The 21,793-nt window shown below is 43.8% G+C and overlaps 1 protein-coding gene across 4 annotated transcripts in view; it reads right to left on the reverse strand.

Annotated features, from left to right (window-relative positions):
- The window catches only part of ESRRB (estrogen related receptor beta), a gene marked incomplete at both ends in the record, with an annotated part of 115,476 nt that overhangs the window by 20,853 nt on the left and 72,830 nt on the right, over positions 1–21,793 (reverse strand). For 3 of the 4 annotated variants that reach the window (XM_081334051.1, XM_081334050.1, XM_081334053.1), the window contains one exon: positions 16,862–16,978. The exons of the other annotated variant lie outside the window; for it this stretch is intronic. In XM_081334051.1, the coding sequence (XP_081190177.1) occupies positions 16,862–16,978 (117 nt within the window). The remainder of the gene's footprint in view (positions 1–16,861; positions 16,979–21,793) is intronic. 4 annotated transcript variants of the gene reach the window in all.

Here is a 21,793-nt window from a genome sequence, read left to right on the forward strand (position 1 = left end):
GAGTGCCTGCCCTCTGGAACCAGCTGCCGGTGGAGCTGAGGACCGCCCCCGACCTCCGATCATTCCGCCGGGGCCTGAAGACCTGGCTCTTTGAGCTCCCGGGCCCAGGCTGAGGAGAAAATTTTTAACTGGGGTTTTTAAGAGTACAGGGTGAATTTAATATTTTTTAACTTGGTTTTTAACTTTTGTATGTTTGATTTTTAATTCCCTGTAAACCGCCCTGAGTCCTCAGGGAAAGGGCGGTATACAAATGTAATAAAAAATAAAAAAATAAAAATAAAAAAAAATAATGGCCAGCACTTTGTGTTACACCTGGAAACCTATAAGAAGCCAATATAGCTCAATGTTGGATATATCATGGTGCAACCAAAACTACTGTACCTATTTTGCATTCTGGACCAAGCACAGATTCTAGATGAATTCTGAAAATACTAAGACATCTGTAATCCTCACGGTAGTTTCTGAAAAAAATCTATTTTTTATTTTTTATTATCGTTTTAATAGCATCCAATTTCAAACTGGATTTCTGTCAAGATCAGCTAAGATAACATATATAAAGGGAAGCAATAATATATATCATATATCATATCATATCCACAACTGCAGCTCCCCAACCCGATGGATATGGAGTTTGTCATTCTGTCTGAGAACATACTTGTATATATGCTTATATTTGTAGTGGAGAGTACCATAAGAGTATACAAACTGTATTTGCTAATGTATATACCAAGGCATAGGAAGGAAAAATTGTGGCCATGTTCCAATTGCCATGCACTTTCTTTTGGAAGGTGCATGCTAATATCTAATGTGGAACTTTTCAGGTTAAATTCTGGTATTTGAAAAAAATAAGCAGATAGCATGAAAATAGAAAACAACATAACAAAAAATTAAAACATAAACCACACAAAATGTAATAATCCACACAAATTGGGAATATGTATAAATATATTTACACCATTCTGAAATTATGATGATACCCAGCTATTCATCTCCACCCCGAACCAACCCAGTGATGCCCTCGATGTGATGTCCCGTTGCCTGGAAGCGGTACAGATTTGGATGGGAAAAAACAGGCTTCGACTCAACCCGGCCAAGACTGAGTGGCTCTACATACCGTCATCTCGTTTAGTCCAAGAGGTTCCATCTTTGACTATAGGAGGAGAGATGTTACCTCCCATTGATAGAGCACGCAATCTGGGCGTCCTCCTAGATTCACGACTCAGTTTTGAAGATCATATTGGAGTCGTGGCTAGGGGGGCATTTGCCCAGATTCGCCTAATATACCAATTGCGCCCCTTTTTGGACCGAGATGCCCTACGTACAGTCACCCACGCACTCGTTACCTCCCGTATAGACTACTGTAATGCTCTCTACATGGGGCTGCCCTTGAAGACCACCCGGAGGCTTCAGCTGGTGCAAAGTGCAGCTGCACGGGTAGTGATGGGAGCACCCCGATACTCCCATATTACACCCCTCCTGCGTGAGCTGCATTGGCTACCGGTTGCCCTCCGGGTGAGATTTAAGGTGCTGGTACTTACCTTTAAAGCCCTACATGGCTTAGGCCCGGGATACTTGCAGGACCATCTGCTGCCGGGAACGAATTCCCATCGCCCAGTACGCTCACACAGAGAAGGCCTCCTCAGGGTACCGTCAGCTAGGCAATGTCGGCTGGCGACCCCCAGGGGGAGGGCCTTCTCTGTGGGAGCGCCAGTCCTATGGAATCAGCTCCCCCCTGAGCTTCGGATGGCCCAAAATCTCCAATCCTTTCGCCGCGGCCTCAAAACACTCCTATTCCACCAGGCTGACCTGGACGGACAGGCATTTTAATTAATTATATTTACAATTTTTAATTTATTTTTAGTTTTTAATTTTAATTTATTGCACAGATGATTTTAATTTTATTTTTATCTTAATTTCTGTACTTATTATATGTTTTGTTGTTAGCCGCCCTGAGTCCTTCGGGAGATAGGGCGGGATATAAATCCCATTAATAAATAAATAAATAAATATTTAATGGGTCTGGCCTGGAATTGTTCAATGTATGTAACAGGGAACTTTTGCACAAGACTATAGTCAAGTGCTATAGTAACTTGGCCATATCTTTCTTAAAGCATGGATTGGTTAGTAAATTGAACTACCCAAACTGCAGTTACAGGCCCAAGATTTTCATACAGAATAAGGGAAAGAGAAGATAGGGAAGGAGTCACACAATTTTCAAAAGAAATACACATATATATTAAACATTTCGCCCTCAGTACTTGGCTGGGAATATGGCTGCACATGTTGCAGAGGAATTAGGCATTCTCAATCAGATTAGAGAGGCACAAAAGAACTTAAGTGTATTAGAAGAGATAAGAGAGAGAAGTACAAGAAGATTTAACCTCCACATCTCTTTTCCTTGCTGTGCATATGTCTTTTCATTCAAGGACTTTACCTCATTAATTTCCAACAAGACATTGTTCTCCTCCTGTTCCTGCATCCTGTTTGATACTCCTTGAGACAAACACTTTAATAAGGTCACTGTTGTTTCATACCAATGCAGACATCATCACAGACAGCGTTAAAGAGACAGGATGTAGGCTAGCCAATTTATAAACATTTCATTTAGCCTTGCAAATGCCATTCAGAGAAGTGTTCGGGCAACAGAGAAATGAGCTCCTATTTATTCACTGAACCGACAGGCTGAAACAGACACATCGATGCCCTAACAATTTTGCACTCTCACTCAAAATTATGGAAACGCAACTCAGCATGCGAGGAGCTACATTCTTCACGATCATGATCATTATCATGATTATGAACACGATCATCATCCTCATTCTCAGCATCATCCATCTTGAAAACAAATGAGAGAAACATGTACATTAGGAAATTATACAAACTTGTTGGATAGCATAGAAATTATCTAAAATTATTAGGGTAACAGGGAGCAGGCACCGGGTTGAAAGATAAGCAGTTAGTCCATCCTTCCATAAGACCACTCTCAATTATAAGATTCAATTCTGGCAAGGCATTGACTGATATATTCTGGTCCTGCATTGAAAGTAGTGAAAGTACTGAAAGCAAAAGCTAGCCCTTTGGACAGGCCCTTCAAGACTATTGGTAGCCAGTGCATTGACTTCAAAATTAGTTTAACGGGACTGTCCTGCAAGCAATCTTACTCTCTCCTATTGGGTCAACGGTAAACCAGCTGCCTAAAGGCAGCCACATTATCTTCTACCTGAGGACAGAATAGATTTGTCTCTGCCTCTTTTTAACTTGCGCTAGCACTTGAGAGAGGAAGGCTTTTTTTTTTGCAAACTCTTAAATTCATACAGTCTAAATACAACCTGTTGTTGTTAGCTGCGAAGTCATGTCCGACCCATCGCGACCCTATGGACAACGTTCCTCCAGGCCTTCCTGTCCTCTACCATCTTCTGGAGTCCATTTAAGCTCACGCCTACTGCTTCAGTGACTCCATCCAGCCACCTCATTCTCTGTCATCCCCTTCTTCTATTGCCCTCAATCTTTCCCACCATTAGGCTCTTCTCCAGTGAGTCTTTCCTTCTCATTAGGTGGCCAAAGTATTTGAGTTTTAGCTTCAGGATCTGGCCTTCTAAACAGCAGTCAGGGTTGATCTCCTCTAGGACTGACCGGTTTGATCACCTTGCAGTCCAAGGGACTCGCAGGAGTCTTCTCCAGCACCAGAGTTCAAAGGCCTCAATTCTTTGGCGCTCAGCCTTTCTTATGGTCCAACTTTCACAGCCATACATTGCAACTGGGAAGACCATAGCCTTGACTATATGCACGTTTGTTGACAGGGTGATGTCTCTGCTTTTTATTGTGCTGTCTAGATTTGTCATGGCTTTCCTCCCGAGGAGCAAGCGTCTTTTAATTTCTTGGCTACAGTCTCCATCTGCAGTGATCTTGGAGCCCAGGAAAATAAAATCTGTCACTACCTCCATTTCCTCCCCATCTATTTGCCAGAAATTGAGAGGGCCAGATGCCATGATCTTGGTTTTCTTAATGTTACGTTTCAACCCAAGTTTTGCACTCTCCTTCTTCACCCGCAACAAGAGGCTCTTTAGTTCTTCTTCACTTTCTGCCATTAGAGTGGTATCTTCGGCATATCTTAGGTTGTTGATATTTCTTCCGGCAATCTTAATTCCAACTTTTGATTCCTCTAACCCTGCCTTTCTCATGATGTGCTCTGCATATAAGTTAAATAGGCAGGGTGACAATATACAGCCTTGCCGGACTCCTTTCCCAATTTTGAACCAATCAGTGGTTCCGTGTCCCGTTCTCACTGTTGCTTCTTGGCCCACATATAGGTTTCTCAAGATGGTCTGGTACGCCCATCTCTTTAAGAACTTGCCACAGTTTGTTATGATCCACACAATCAAAGGCTTTAGCATAGTCAAATACAACCTATCAAACTTTAATTTCAATCTGCTTGCTCTCCATCAGTCCATCTTAATTTCACTTTATGCATCTGGTTCTTCGAATGTCAATCTACTGTATGACGCTGGAATTGTAGACTTCTTCCCACCACTCCATGGCCTGACTTACACTGGATAAGAAATTTAAGAAAGAAGCAAACACTAAAATGCTTGGATTTAACAGGGATGGACAATTTACCTGATAGGAAAAAATGGGATTTATCAGATTATTGCTGAAAAATGGTCATGATTTATAGATTCTGGAAATGTATATAGAATGATTTTTGGAAATTATGTAATTTGAACAACCTACCTTTTTTTTAAAGTCTCAATCCATAGACATTAGAAATGTAGCAGTAGATAGAAGACAGAATTGAACAGTTTACAGAAACAGGAATAGAAACACGATGGATATACTAAGCACAAGTTGCCAACAAGAAGATGCCAACTGAAATGAGATCATAGTAAGTTTCTGCTTTTAATGCTAACTGCCGAGATTCCAAGTCTAACATTAACTAAAATTTCATAACAATAGTCAAGTTGTGGTCACTATCTGAGAAAAACTGGGAACTGTTAGCAAAAGGTTCTGTAGTGTAAGCTGTCATCCTACAATAAACCTGATCTAGTTTGTTGCTTCACTAGAGAGAAAACAAGAGAACAAATTCTCAAGCTGCCTTTTGAAGCAGCTACCAACCATGATTTAGTACTTTTGCACTGGGAGAGGGAGGCTATCTAACACAAAGCTGTTTTAAACAGTCCCAATTAGTTTTCTTGCCTAATTAAAAGAAAACAAAATTCATTCTCAATTGTAATTTATCTGAATCATTAAATCTCCATGCATTTAAATGACTTAGCATATGAAGATAACAAAACACTTTTTTTCCTCCGGGAAACATAATAGTGTGAATGCGTATGTGTGTGTATGTGTAAGTGTGTATGCATGCGTGCTTGCATATACTGGTACATGAAGTGATATGAAATACAAAGCTTAATCAAAAGTTTTCAGGAGAGACTTTTCAATGGGAAAATTCTGAAAATTGTCTTTTTTTAGCCCTCTGCCAAAACAGGGCAGTTTGTTTAATATCTTCAAGATGAGCGTGCATTTATCTCCAATTTCTTCTACAATTGTCCAAAAACATGCTAGACCTGAGACATTGGGGAGATGCAAAATGGCAGCTGTCTGCCAATATAGTAATTCAGCACTGTGAAGGCTGTCACTTCTGTCATAAATTCCGGGAGAAGAAAAGGACAAGAAGGAAAGAATGGCTATCCCTCACAAGTAAAAATGGGAGGGATAGAGAATTTGCTTCCAATTATATTATTTCTGAAGACAATGGAAATAAGGGAACAGCATTTAACTCAGATGTAACTCATCGTTTTTATGTAAAATCTGTTATAGAAAATTATTGTATCTTCTGAGGCAAAAAAAGCCTGCACTGCATGCTAGAATGAGTCTTCCATGAAAACCTGCTCCTTACTAAACACAATATAAACTGTTTGCCTGGTTACTCTTCTTTTAGGATGTCACTGTCTTCATGCTAACTTTACTAAAGATAAGAAGATCAAATGAATTTGATTTTACAGAAGGAAACATTATTTATAGAAGGCATGATGAAAAACAAAAGACCAATTCTGATGAGGGACTGAAATGCAAAAGCAAGCAACCGGGCTCCTCTTCTGGGCACATCTGTGATTGTAAGAGCTGCTTTTATTATAATGTCAAAAAAATGGCCTCCAGCAAACCTGCCACAATCCTACAGCCAAATTTTAGGAGGCCTGGTCTCCTCGGGTTGCTCAGTACCCACATAAGAACTGCTCTGAGCTCATCAGATGAAAGCTGGGTTGTATTTCCAATAATTAAAAATGAGCACTGGATCAGTGGAAGGGAGTTTCTCATCAAATGAAACTTGTATAATGATCAGCTTCATAGGCTACACTTGTTCCTATTTATCAAGGTCAACCTCTTTCATGGTCCTTGCATCTCATAAATCACTGCCCCTATCTCTATGAAATGCTAATTTTTGTTATTTTTCAGGGTACAATCCCCTAACTCTTGGAAATCTCTAAACTTTAAATGCTACCCTTGGGCATGTGGTGGTGAATGCATCTTATCTTGTATACAAATGGACTATCTATATGAATACTGAAGCATGAAGCAGTACAAAGTCAGTGAACTCATATCCTGCGGTTTGACTGTTTTTCAAAGCTCTGGGTAAGTGGAGAGAAAAAATATATTTCTTTACCCAAAAGAACAAATAGTTTCTTGCCTTTTAAATTAGTAGCAAGGCAGCTTTTTTTTTCTTTTCTTTTTTTAAATCATATAATTTCCCAGCCTGCTCACTGATGTTTTCAGAAATTCTTCTCCTTCCTATCCTTTCACTTTCTGCTTTGTTTTATGTTATTTTAGTTTCTGAATAAAGTGCCATGGAATGGAATCCAGCAATAAAAAAATTCTGCCTTCAATATGCCATTACCTCATGCCTCAAATAAGACTGACAATTTTCTAACCATCCAGTTGGTGCCACTTATGTTACAGAAGTCCTTCAAAAACATCTGCGCCCATATAAATCCTCTGCCGTAAAAGGAGCTGTTCCATTCAAGTGGCAATTCAGTGTGGCCGAGCCAACAAGTTTGAGATCAGATGTTCCCTCAGTGATCTGAGAACAACAATTTTTGGAGAGAGGTATTTCCCCCCTTTTTCTTAATGGATGTAAAACAATTATACCATTTCCTTTTCTTTCCAAAATATTGGCTAAAAACCCAATTTGTTACAAGTGAAAACAGCCAGATATGGAGAGACAGAACAAGCAATACACATTCCCACCCCACCCCACCCCCAATACTAAAATACAATTAAAATGTCCAAGAAATATCCTATACAATGGAAAACGAACTTCAGACCTAATATTAGGGGTCACGTTGAATTTCCAGGACAGCATTTTTCTCAATTGCACTCGTACGATAAAAGAGGTATCTTAACCTATGATTCCTAGAGAAATCTTCATCCTAAACCTATACATTTCTGCCCTAGTATGTGCATCTGTATATGTTGACAAGGTTTCCTACATGTTAACTTATAATTTAACCTCAGATCAGCTATTTTATACTACAGTAAAAATTGTTCTTAAAATAGCTAAGTTCTTTACAAATATACTTATAGACCCTAAAAAAAAAACTTCCTTAAAATGCGTGCTGTTCACTGAGAAAACTTTACATCATTTGCTTCATTCATCTAACTGTGTAGAAAAATGGTATTTCTGGCACAGCATCGAAGCAGAATGCTCTATAAATACAAAGCCATTAAACCTGAGGCAGCAGCAACCTGATCAGGGCTGCCTTTTAATTTCCTGACATGAGCTGGCCACTAACCCAATTACCCAGAATCCCCGGAGGAGTCTTCATCCTTCCCAGGAAGCACAAAGAGAAAGCACAAACATACTGCCTGGATATCAGCAGAGCTTTCACTGAAATCAAATATCCTTCAGAAAACACATGGAAATCGAAAGGAGGGGGAGGAAACTCAGCAGGGACATTTGACAGACAGACAGTATTCTAGAATGGCAGTGTGCCACTGAAAGGGACTTAAGAAGAAAATAAGGGGGGGGTGTAGTAATTGTTACCAAACGAACATTTATTTTTTAACCAAGTGTCTTGATTACAAGCAGTGGCTATAGCAGAAGTGACTTTGGATTTCTGGTGGTTGCAGTACCCTATTCAACAACATAATATCTGTCTTGGTTTCTTTGGCCTTGATCTTCCCTCCGCCTTTGAAACTGCATGACAAAGCAGAGATTTAGCAGCTGAAGCATTTTTCTGCAATGGAAATGCTATCAATGGGAAAGCATTCCTTGATAAAATTTGGCCTGTAAGTTAGTGTTGAAGGCAACAGGACAATATATGGAATAGTGCAAGGTCTTTGCAAATAGAACAGCTTGAAAGTCAAGGCTCAGCTCAAAGCATTTTTAGCTGATTTTTTGTTCAGAACACAGCCAGCCTACTGTGTAATTATTTCCAATTCTGGAGCATCATTCAGCAAAATCAGAGCTCTGGTTTTCATTCAGTTATTAGAGAGCAAGTAGGATCTTCACATAACTTTTTCCACATACAGAGATGTGCCTTGTAGTATCCTTTAGATCTCCCTTGTCTTTATGAATGGCAGGATGATGGAGATTGTACTGCAACATATTTAGAAAGCACAAAATTGGGAAAGATTTCTATAGATCAAAATGGTGAAAATCCTCAACACTCAAACTCATATTGCACTCATAATCTGTGTTCTGTTAACAGAAATATCTTTGGCAGCAAATTACTGGCTATAGCAACTGACCGCTATTCATGAGACAGAACTATCAAGAGTATATTAATTAGATTGATTGTGTTGTATCCTATCCAATAGGTTTTACTGAACTTTAGCATGCTATTGAACTTGAGCATCTTTGAATCAAATGGCAAAATATGAGCATTACAAATATATATGGACATTTTGGAAAATTAAGGACATGCTTCTTTAGTAAGAATTGCAAGTTAAAGAGTTTGCCTTAAGCCTAAGCGGTCCACCAAAGAGCACTAGGAGATGGATTGGAGAGGGAAACATTCTTTAAGACCTTCTGGCATAATGATTCCTTCTTTCCTACCTCTGCTTCTTTTTCATTAAATTTCCCATAAAGGTAAAGGTAAAGGTTCCCCCGTACATGCATGCTAGTCGTTTCCAACTCTAGGAGTCGGTGCTCATCTCCGTTTCAAAGCCAAAGAACCAGCGCTTGTCCAAGGACATCTCCGTGCTCATGTGGCCAGCATGTCTAGATGCCAAAGGCTCATGGAACGCTGTTACCTTCCCACCGTAGTGGTCCCTATTTTTCTACTTGCATTTTTACGTGCTTTTGAACTGCTAGGTTGGCAGAAGCTGGGACGAGTAACAGGCGCTCACTCTGTTACGCGGCACTCGGGATTCAACCCGCCAAACTGCCGACCTTCTGATCGACAAGCTCAGCGTCCTAACCCACTGAGCCACCGCATCCCTTAAATTTCCCATAGGGCCTTGCAAATAGGTTATATCCAGCCTTTTTCAAAGAAAGGCTTTCCCAGATTATAGGATTTGGCTGCATTGTTCAGTATAAGCTGCCAAGAGACCGTTGGATTCCCAGTGCCTGCTAACTGTTCTAAACTATTTAAGGTATTCAAAGTTTTCTAGCAACTCTCTCTCTCACCGAGGAAATATTCAGAGTAGCATTTTTTTCCTTCATCAGTACTTTAGAAGTTCAAGATCACAAAAGAATGGCCTCAGCATAATACAGAAATATGAACTGAAAAAAAGAAATATGCATACATGACATTTGATCTCAGTTATCCATTAGTGTGTCTCCTGGTTTTATTAAAATAATAGCAGAATTTGTCAATATCTAGTGTCTTCCAATATGTTTTCCCTATTTCAAGCATGCTTCAAGGTCAAATTCTCCTGGCCAAAACCTGGAACCAATTTTTTCTCTCTCCAGGGTGATTTCTGAGAGCAAAACTGTATGTTCAGCAAAAATATTTTATGCCACTTTGGACAATCTCTTCAGATTTAAAGCACCTAAAGGAATATTAACTGATTTTTGTGTGTGAGAAAAATGATTAATTGTAGGTTACAAAACCAACATACTGAATACATGTGCTCTGGACTTATATCTCTGAATTTAAATAGGTAGTTTTCCACTTAAAATTTTAGGTATCTCAGTGAGTCTCTACTCTGCAGTGTAAAAATGGAAGCAGCTGAGATGGTTCTATGCTCATACATCCTTTTAGTTATAGTGCATTGATTAGGACTCTCTTAAAGAAAACAGCCACGATATCTGAGAAACCTATTGATTGTTCACTCTGTCCCTTCCTGCCTCTGTCTCTTACTCACTTTCTGCATTGCTCTCCAATCCCAGTATCTACATTTAATTTAATTTTAATTTATTATCATTTCTATACCGCCCTTCTCCCGAAGGACTCAGGGCGGTGTACAGGGCAAGAATAAAACACAGAAATTTACAAAAATTAAAAAATAATTAAATGCATGCCCGATTAAAATACAATTGATACATAATAAAAACCCCAATAAAAATGATAAAAAACCCCACCAATCCCCCCTCAGGCCAGGCCGGCTTGCTCGAACAAGTATGTTTTCAGATCGCGGCGAAAGGAGCGCAGATCGGGCGCCGTCCGGAGCTCAACCGGTAACTGGTTCCATAGCTCCGGGGCGCCCACAGAGAAGGATCTCCCCCTGGGGGCCACCAGACGGCATTCTCTGACCGGTGGCACCCTGAGGAGGCCCTCTCTGTGGGAACGCACAGGGCGCAGGGAGCTTGATGCCGGCAGCAGATGTTCCCTGAGGTACTCCGGCCCCATGCCATGGAGGGCTTTGAACGCCATTACTAGCACCTTGAATCTCACCCGGAAGACAACTGGCAACCAATGCAGCTCACGGAGCAGAGGTGTCACGTGGGAGTATCGGGAAACTCCCAACACAACTCTCGCGGCTGCATTCTGTACCAGTTGGAGCCTCCGGGTGGTCCTCAAGGGAAGCCCCATGTAGAGGGCGTTGCAGTAGTCTAGACGAGAGGTCACGAGCGCGTGAGTGACCGTGCATAAATCATCCCGGCTTAGATAGGGCCGCAACTGGCGCACCAGGCGAACCTGGGCGAAAGCCCCCCTAGTCACGGCCACCATGTGATCTTCCAAGGTAAGCCGCGAATCTAGGAGGACTCCCAAGTTGCGAGCCCTATCTACGGGGGGTAATAATTCACCCCCCATAGAAAGAGATGGAATATCCGAATAGACCCGGGATGAAGGTATGCAAAGCCACTCGGTCTTGTCGGGGTTGAGTTGAAGTCTGTTCCTCCCCATCCAGACCCGAACCGCCTCCAGGCAACGGGACATCACGTTGAGGGCATCACTGGGGTGGTTTGGGGTAGAAAGAAAAAGCTGGGTATCATCAGCGTACTGATGATACCCAACTCCAAAGCCACGAATGATCTCACCCAGCGGTTTCATATAGATGTTGAACAGGAGAGGCGAGAGGACCGACCCCTGAGGAACTCCACAAACGAGAGACCTCGCGGTCGACCTCTGCCCTCCTGTCAACACCGACTGCGAGCGTCCCTGGAGATAGGAGGAGAACCACTGTAAAACCGTGCCTCCCACTCCCAATCCCCTGAGATGCCGCAGCAGGATACCATGGTCGATGGTATCGAAAGCCGCTGAGAGGTCCAATAGGACTAGAACAGAGGAATGACCCCTGTCCCGAGCCCTCCAGAGATCATTCACCAGCGCGACCAATGCCGTCTCCGTGCTGTGCCCGGGCCTGAAACCCGATTGGTACGGGTCTAGATAATCCGCTTCATCCAGGACCAAAGGGAGCTGGTGCGCCACCACACTCTCAACAACCTTCGCAAGAAAGCGAAGGTTGGAGACCGGACGAAAGTTGTTCAATACAGCTGGGTCCAAGGCAGGCTTCTTGAGGAGGGGCCTCACCACCGCCTCTTTCAAGACGGCAGGGAAGCTACCCTCACTCAAAGAAGCTGATATAACTGCCTGGAACCAGCTGCGTGTCCTCTCCCGGGCTGCATAAGTCAGCCAGGAAGGGCACGGGTCCAATAAACATGTGGTGGAGCTCAGTCTCCCCATAATCCTGTCCACTTCCTCCGGAGTCACAGAATCAAACTCCTCCCAAGTGATATCGACAAGACCACCCGCGTCCTGATCGCCAGACTCTGCCCAGTCGGAGTCCAGACCGGTCCGAATCCGAGTGATTTTGTCCGACAGATAATTGTTAAACTCCTCGGCACGACCCTGCAAGGGTTCCTCCCTCACCTCCTGATTAAGGAGGGAGCGAGTCACCCTAAACAGAGCGGCCGGGCGATTATCTGCGGACGCGATAAGGGTAGCGAAGTGATTAGACCTCGCCACCCTTATCGCAGCGAGATAAGACCTAATATGGGTTCTTAGTCGCAATCGGTCGGATTCGGATCGGCTGGACCTCCAACCGCTCTCTAGGCCCCGTCTCCGGCGCTTCATCTCCCGGAGCTCCGCGGAGAACCATGGAGCTCGACGGGATCTGCATCGGGTCAGGGGCCGCAAGGGTACAACTCGGTCAAGAGCCTCAGTGGCTGCCCTTTCCCAAGCTTCCACTAAGGCATCTGCCGAGCTGTGAGTGGGGGAGGCAGGTGGGGACCCCAGCGCTGCCTGGAATCTCGCGGGGTCCATTAAGCGTCTGGGGCGGTACCATCTAACTGGTTCCACACACCCACGGCGGGGGGTGGCAAAACGGAAGACCAGCCGCAGGAGATGATGATCAGTCCATGACAGGGGCATAATAATTGGGGAGCCCCCACCAAGATCATCTAACCACCGCCCAGATAAGAAAACTAGGTCAAGGGTGTGGCCTCCCTCATGAGTCGGTCCTGAAATTACTTGCGTCAGGTCCATGGCCGTCATGGAAGCCATGAACTCCCGAGCCAACTCAGATGATCCTCCCAGAGATGGTAGATTGAAGTCCCCCAAAACTATAAGTTTCGGGAACTCAACCACCAACCCAGAGAGGACATCGAGAAGCTCAGGCAGGGCTGCTGCTGCGTGACTAGGTGAAAGGTACACCAGCAGCAAGCCCAACTGCGCACCAGGGCCGCATCTCAAGAAGAGAGACTCACAACCGACTATCTGCGGAACGGTGGCCTCCCGCGGAGCTAAGGTCTCCCTCATAACAACAGCCACTCCCCCACCCCTACCCTGAGCCCGAGGCCGGTGTAGCACCCGGAAACCTGGTGGGCAGAGATCAGCCAGAGGAATACCGCCCTCTGGGCCCAACCAAGTCTCCGTGATGCAAGCCAGGTCCGCCTGCTCACCCTCGACCAAGTCACGGACGAGAGGAGCTTTATTAACGACAGACCTGGCATTCAGGTACACCAGCCGGAGCTCAGGAGGCTGCACATCCTCACTCCCGGGACCTCGGGGTAGAACAAGAGGGTCGGAACGCCTCACCGCTTGCAAGTAGCGGAGAGGCCTTCCCTGGAGTCGATACGGCCCTCTGTTCCTGCACCTGCTGCCATTCCCTAACGTCGTGGGAATAGGCATTCCCACGACTTGCCCTGGAGCCCCGGGGGCGACCGACCTCCGCTCCTCCCCTCCGCGATCAATCCCGGCCCTGACCTGAACAATGGTTGCTGGACTGCCCCCCATATCCGAACAACCAAAAGACGTTCCCACCCCCCTCCCTAACCTCCTAAAAAATTTAACCAAAAAACTAACCAGGGGCCTCCTATTTGGCTTATATCGGAGGCCCCTACCCATGCCCAGCCATCTCTCAGGGTCCCAACACTCGGGCCCTTCATCAAGAGGAGGTGTAACAAGTAAGGCGGGTCGCTCCCAGGATGGGGGGGCCCCCCTGAGAGCGTATAAAGTCGTGCTCGAATAAGTCAGACGCATGATCTTAACAAGTCCGACAAAAAAAACAGCAAGGCAGACCAGATCAAACTCAACATGGGAGGATCTCAAAATAAATAAATCGAAGGCAAGTGTCCAGGGAGCCAGCCCAGCTCCACTGCCACTGGAGCTGGGAAATCCCGGGATAGATCGAATCCCGCCCTCTCACGGCGGTCAAAGCCGGGGGGCAACCTGATACATACAAACCGGGGGAGCAATACCCCCCAGAGCTCTCACCTCTGGGAGGCAGCAGATGTAAAAACCTAACCACTCTCCCACAGTGGTTACAACCCGGGCCTTCTATTATAGGGGAGGGGGGAGAAGGGGAGGGAGTTAGAGCAAAGAATCTATGAAATACATCAGGATTAATAAGCCGGCATGGTCACAAAATGGTAGGAGAGATTCTGGTTACATAAGTCACTTCCATGTTGCAAAAAAGACTGGATGATAGTCAGTCAAGAAGGGAAACCACAACATGGTCCAATGATTTTCTGGCGGCGCAGAGATTAAGTTTTGCCTCACAGATGTCCGAGGCAACAGCGTCCGCGTTCCACCACCAGGCCAGGTCACCATATCAGAGAGGCCCACTCCCTTCACCGTCAGCCATCTCGGAAACCAGCTAAACGACGTCTCCACCACTCCAGCATTTTCGCGCCCCCGCCGCTCCAAGCCGCGATTCATAGTCAATCTAACAACACGCAGCTCCCCAAGCAGCGGGAAGGCGTTCCGGAGCATCACCGAGCTGTAAACAATTAATCCGGGCGTCACAGATCTCAGGAACACCACCAGGCTCCGTGGAAGGGGTCTCGGGACCTCCGATGCACAAACGGTCAGCCGGTCGGAGCCACACTGAGCGGAGCTTCAGCAAAAAAATCAAGGTCTTTCCAGGCGCCTCAGCAGCCTCCGCAGTCTCCCTCGGGGCTCCGCCCAGCTCCTCCGCCTCCAACAGCCTCCATCGGAGTTCGCCGGGTCCCTGCTGCACCGATAAACAGCTGATCGGCGCCACGCAACACGGGGCTCTGTTCAGCTCCTCCACGTCCACCAAGCCGTCCAGAAACTCCCGAAACTCCCCCGGGCTCCTCCAGGCTCCTCCGGGCTCAGCTGGCAATCCTCAGAAAGTCTTCAGAGAGTCCTCGGAGTCCTCGGAGCCCTCGGAGCCCTCGGTGAGTCCAGGCTCCCATCACAAGGGTAGCCTTTCATAGTCTTGAAGTGTCCCTTTGGAACCTTACTTTTTCCATTTCACCTGAAATATCAGCTTCCGTTGACCCTATTTGCCAATGACAAACCTTATCTCCTGTTTTTTCTCTTTGGGGATGTCAAAAATTATTCCTCAGTAAGCCAACAATAATATATAGATGATACATGGGTGGGACTGGAGGGCTGTGGTGAGAGTTGCATGTGTTATCAAGTATTAAAAATGTTGATTTCCACTCATGCTTCAGTCAACTGTCCAGATCTATTTTTAAAAATAAATAAATAATAACACCTAAGAATACCAATGGCTCCACTTTCCAAATTTTCCTGCAGCTTTTTACTGTCTGTCTTATGTGGGGAGATTGAAATAACCAACACCATCAGGTTACATTTCAAGTACTGTATATCTGAATCATAGAGGAACAGTTTTGTGAGAAGAGACAAATCTCCAGCTTTTAAAATACAAAAAAGGTCTAGTTTCATTCTGATCTTTTTCCCCCTTTCTGTCCAAGTACCCATTTACGTCAAATAAGACAGATACAGATAGCAAGCAGAATCTAACTTCCCCTTCCCCCCTTTTTAAAAAGGGATATCCTAATTATGTTTCTCATCTTAGTATTCTTCAGGGCAGTCCTAGATGCAATCTGAAACTTTCACCATATCTAGCACAGCCTAATTTGAATGGCTGCTACCTCTTCACTCATTGCATCTTGAAAGTAACAATACAGAGACTCAATCGCTCTAACATCATCCATCTTTTAACCTGTTTTCCTCTTCACACCTGCTGCTGCAGATGAAGAAGCCCTGAGGACTCAATAGCTTGCATGCTGTATTCTGTAGAGGATTTAATAAAGGAATTGCCCTAATAATAAATGGGCAAGTGAAGGCTGTTTCACAAATGAGATCTTTGCCTGCTCATCTGAGAAACAGAATCTGTAGAAAAAAAGTATTTTTTTTCTCCAACTCCGTACAGCAAAACCAAGAAAATGATTTCTCTGTGATGAGTTTCTATAGAGTATTTATTTATTTTACTCATGGTAGTTTACAAAAATGTAACTTAAATAACCGAAATATAAATGCAAACAGCATGTCAGATTAAAAGAAGTGACAATATATGATGATGGTAAGCCAGAACATCATCAACACTTATCTGCTGATGGCCTATATACACACATACCCCTGGCCAAATATTATTTAATGTTGGGGTTAGTAAAAAGAAAATCAAGATGATGGCTATGACTGAAATCCTGCAAACCACAATACTGCTTTAATAAAGGTAAAGGTAAAGGTTCCCCCGCACATGCGTGCTAGTCGTTTCCAACTCTAGGGGCCGGTGCTCATCTCCGTTTCAAAGCCGAAGAGCCAGCGCTTGTCCGAGGACGTCTCCATGGTCATGTGGACGACATGACTAGACGCCAAAGGCGCACGGAACGCGGTTACCTTCCCACCGTAGTCGTCCCTATTTTTCTACTTGCATTTTTATGTGCTTTCGAACTGCTAGGTTGGCAGAAGCTGGGATGAGTAACAGGCGCTCACTCTGTTACACGGCACTTGGGATTTGACCCGCCAAACTGCCGACCTTCTGATTGACAAGCTCAGCGTCCTAACCCACTGAGCCACCGTTCAATCTTGACTTTTTTAAAATCTCCCTAACTATTCCATTATCTAAAGACCTTATAGGATCCTCCACATTCTGAGGCAAGAGACGGTGAGATCAGATTAATGGAGTTGTTCATTTTTCAACCATTCTTATATTTTGTTTTGCTTTTATATTCAGACAGAAGGCGCACTGCAGCCCACCTTACCTTCTTTCAGCATCCCCACTTTGAGGCATTTCATGAAACGACAGGCCTGACAGGACTTGCGCCTCCGTTTTGTGATTTCACACTCATTGGTTGCTGGACAACTATATTCAATGTTTCCTGTAAATAAGGAAAACAAAAGTGAGGACAGATGTAAGCATGCCCTGAAAACAAATAGAAACTAGAACACTGATCAAAATCTTTCTGCTGGAATCAGAGGAATTAGAAGACTAGGAGCACCAATCTACGTATGCTCCTTGGACCAATTCATTTTTTTGCCCTTTAAATATCTTAATGACAACATTGTGTGAGGATTACTATATTGGGCCCAATATGTCAAAATATAAGGGTATAAATAAAACATTGCACTTTATTTATTTATTTATTTATTTATTTATTTATTTATTTATTTATTTATTTATTTATTTATTTATCTTGGGATAGAACAATCTCAAATGGTGGGTGTGAATCCTGGTCATTTCCCAGGGAGCCTCCATTACCCCCTCTTGGCTGCTTTATGGTACATTAATATAAGGAAGGGTAACCAGCCCAAGGACAGCTTTGTAACACAATAGGAGTTGCCACTTGAATCTCCTCCTCAGTCTCCAGTGAGAAATTGGTTGAAATTGGCTCTTTCGTCAGCAAGACGAAAGAGATGGTGCTAGACTTCTTGAGGAAAAAGGAGGAACCTGCCCCACTTTACATTGGGGAGGATTGTGTGGAGAGAGTTTCCTCCTTTAAATTTCTGGGAGTCTACCTCTGTGAAGATCTGACCTGGAAAGTTAATACAACCCAGGTGGCCAGAAAGGCCCAACAGAGGCTTCACTTTCTCAGGGTCTTGCGGAAGAACAGGATAGAACAATGGCTTATGACCCTCTTTTACCGGTCTACTATAGAGAGCGTCCTCTCGTATGGTATTATGGTTTGGTATGCTGGTCTGACAGCCACGGATAGGAAGGCATTACAGAGGGTGGTGAGCACAGCACAAGACATTGTGGGCTGTCCCCTGACACCACTGGATGACATCGCCAGGGCTCGCTGCCTTGGAAGAGTGAGGAAAATTCTCAGGGATGACTCACACCCTGGACTCACACCATCGGGTAGGAGATATAGGAGTATAGCCAGCCGCACCAACAGGCTGAAAAACAGCTTTTATCCATGGGCTGTTAGGCTTTTGAACGGGAAATAATTTTTATAAACTTTATGCATAATTGACTTGCGAGGCTGGTGTGTTGTGCAATTAGTTCACATGGTGTAATAAGATGGAGGGTTTGTGTCACTGTAAGCTGCGGGGTGGGGGCACGAAGGGAGGCTCAGCCAATCTCAATGTATACATGGTTGTACTTTGACAATAAAGGTTCATTCATTCATTCATTCATTCACACTGATTTATAGTAAAAATGTTTGGAGATACATAATTTCAATAAATAGTTCCATCTTTAAGACAGATGAAATAGTGGAACTATCAGGGCAATAGTTTAGCTTCATTCTTCAGAATGACTTGGAAAGCACGTGAACAATTGGGCTACTCACTACACTGTGAAGTGATGCAAAGCATGTTTCTATCCAAAGAGCATCCTTCTGCCCAAACATTGTTTTGTTGTTAGCTGCGAAGTCATGTCCGACTCATCGCGACCCCATGGACAATGTTCCTCTAAGTCTTCCTGTCCTCTACCATCTTCTGCAGTCCATTTAAGCTCACACCTACTGCTTCAGTGACTCCATCCAGCCACCTCATTCTCTGTCGTCCCCTTCTTCTATTGCCCTCAACCTTTCCCAGCATTAGGCTCTTCTCCAGTGAGTCCTTCCTTCTCATTAGGTGGCCAAAGTATTTGAGTTTCAACTTCAGGATCTGGCCTTCTAAAGAGCAGTCAGGGTTGATCTCTTCTAGGACTGACCGGTTTGATCGCCTTGCAGTCCAAGGGACTCGCAGGAGTCTTCTCCAGCACCAGAGTTCAAAGGCCTCAATTCTTTGGCGCTCAGCCTTTCTTATGGTCCAACTTTCACAGCTATACATTGCAACTGGGAAGACCATAGCCTTGACTATACACACTTTTGTTGACAGGGTGATGTCAACAGGGTGATATCATCTGCATATCTTAGGTTCTGATATTTCTCCCAGCAATCTTTATTCCAACATTTGATTCATCTCGCCCTGCCTTTCTCATGATGTGCTCTGCAGTGGTTCTGTGTCCAGTTCTCACTGTTGCTTCTTGACCCACATAGAGGTTTCTCAAGAGACAAATAAGATGGTCTGGTACTCCCATCTCTTTAAGAACTTGCCACAGTTTGTTATGATCCACACAATCAAAGGCTTTAGCATAGTCAATGAAGCAGAAGTAGATATTTTTCTGGAACTCTCTAGCTTTCTCCATGACCCAGCGTATGTTGGCAATTTGATCTCTAGTTCCTCTGCCTCTTCGAATACTTCTGGTAGTTCTCGATCCACATACTGCTGGAGTCTAGCTTGTAGGATTTTAAGCATAACTTTACTAGCATGTGAAATGAGTGCAATAGTGTGATAGTTTGAACATTCTTTGGCACTGCCTTTCTTTGGAATTGGAATGTAAACTGATCTTTTCCAATCCTGTGGCCACTGTTGAGTTTTCCAAATTTGCTGGCAAATTGAGTGTAGCACTTTTACTGCATCGTCTTTTAAGATTTTGAATAGCTCAGCTGGAATACTGTCACCTCCACTAGCTTTGTTGTTGCTCAGCTTTTCTAAGGCCCACTTCACTTCACATTCTAGGATGTCTGGCTCGAGGTCAGTGACCACCTCATCGTGGTTATCAGGGACATTAAGCTTGTTCTTGTATAGTTCTTCTGTATAATTTTGCCACCTCTTCTTAATCTCTTCTGCCTCTGTTAGGTCCCTGCCATTTTGGTCCTTTATCATGCCCATTTTTGCATGAAATGTTCCCTTCATCTCTCCAATTTTCTTGAAGAGAACTCTAGTCCTCCCTATTCTATTGTTTTCTTCTATTTCTTTGCACTGTTCATTTAAGAAGGCATTCTTATCTCTTCTAGCTATTTTCTGGAATTCTGCATTCAATTGGGCGTATCTTTCTTTTTCTCCCTTGCCTTTCGCTTCCCTCTTTTCCTCAGCTATTTGCAAAGCTTCCTCAGACAGCCATTTTGCTTTCTTGCATTTCTTTTTCTATGGGATGGTTTTAGTTGCTACCTCTTTTACAATGTTGCCAACCTCTGTCCATAGTTCTTCAGGCACTCTGTCTATCAGATCTAATTCCTTAAATCTATTTGTCACCTCTACTGTATATTCAATAGGGATATGATTTAATTCATACCTGAGTGGCCTAGTGCTTTTCCCTACTTTCTTCAGTTTAAGCCTAAACTTTGCAACGAGAAGCTCATGGTCTGAGCCACAGTCAGCTCCTGGTCTTGTTTTTACTGACTATATAGAGCTTCTCCACCTTTGGCTGCAGAGCACATAGTCAATCTGATTTCTGTGTTGACTGTCTGGTGATGTCCATCTGTAGAGCTGTCTCTTGGGTTGTTGGAAAAGAGTGTTTGCTATGACCATAGTATTCTCTTGACAAAATTCTATCAGCCTGTGCCCTGCTTCATTTTGTACTCCAAGGCCAAACTTGCCTGTTATTCCGGTTATCTTTTGGCTTCCTACTTTAGTATTCCAATCCCCCATGATGATAAGGACATCATTTTTTGGTTAGTTCTATAAGGTGCTGTAGGGCTTCATAGAACCGATCAATTTCATCCTCTTCAGCACCGGTAGTTGGGGCATAGACTTGGACTACTGTGATATTGAATGGTTTGGATTTGAACTGAGATCATTCTGTTGTTTTGGGGATTGTATCCCAGTATTACTTTTGCTACTCTTCTATTGACTATGAAGGCTACTCCATTTCTTCTGAGGGATTCTTGCCCGCAGTAGTATACCTGATGGTCATCTGAATTAAATTCACCCATTCCTGTCCATTTTAGTTCGCTGATTCCTAGGATGTCGATGTTCAGTCTTGACATCTCTTGTTTGACCACGTCCAGCTTTCCTTGATTCATGGATCTTATATTCCAGGTTCCTATGGAGAAAAAATCTTTACAGCATCGGACTTTCCTTTCACCACCAGATACATCTACAGCTGAGCGTCCTTTCGGCTTCGGCCCAGTCGCTTCATTCTTTCTGGCACTACTAGTACTAGCCCTCTGCTCTTCCCCAGTAGCATATTGGACACCTTCTGACCTGAGGGGCTCATCTTCCAGCGTCATATCGTTTTGCCTTTTGGTACTGTCCATAGGGTTTTCATGGCAAAGATACTGGAGTGGGTTGCCATTTCCTTCTCCAGTGGATCACGTTTTGTCAAAACTCTCTGCTATGACCTGTCTGTCTTGGGTGGCCCTGCACGGCATAGCTCATAGCTTCATTGAATTACGCAAGCCCCTTCGCCACGACAAGGCAGTAATCCATGAAGAGGCTGCCCAAACATAATTAAGTCTAAAGCTGAACTATATATCTGGAGGCAAATATTTCTTTCCTTCTCTTGGACACATTCATACAAACACAATTACGTAAACACAGTTTTAAATTTATCTTGGCTCTGATTAACTCTGGCAATCAAGACTATTTCACAGTAGTTTGCAAAAGCCCTTTGCATGGAATGAGGTTTGATGAGATTGATGGAGAAAGAAATGCCAGAGTTCTTGGGCTATCAAGTATTAATTTATCTTGCTTTCTTACCAAAATAAAAACATTGTGTGCACAGGCTAAAACTCAGCAAGGAAACAGCTGGGAAAACTAAAAGTACTTCCCTTTTTCATCGTCTTAGTTTGTGGTGTTAGTGGCTCTTGAACAAAGTGTCCAAAGGAAACATCAAACAAATCAGCACAATTAAATTTTATAAATGATAAAAGAGATTTTAATGGGCTGCTCTAAAAAACATCTTTGCAGTCTAAAACCAAACT

The sequence above is a fragment of the Vipera berus genome (genome assembly GCF_964194415.1).
Source record: "Vipera berus genome assembly, chromosome: 1".
In the NCBI taxonomy this organism is placed as follows: Eukaryota; Metazoa; Chordata; class Lepidosauria; order Squamata; family Viperidae; genus Vipera; species Vipera berus.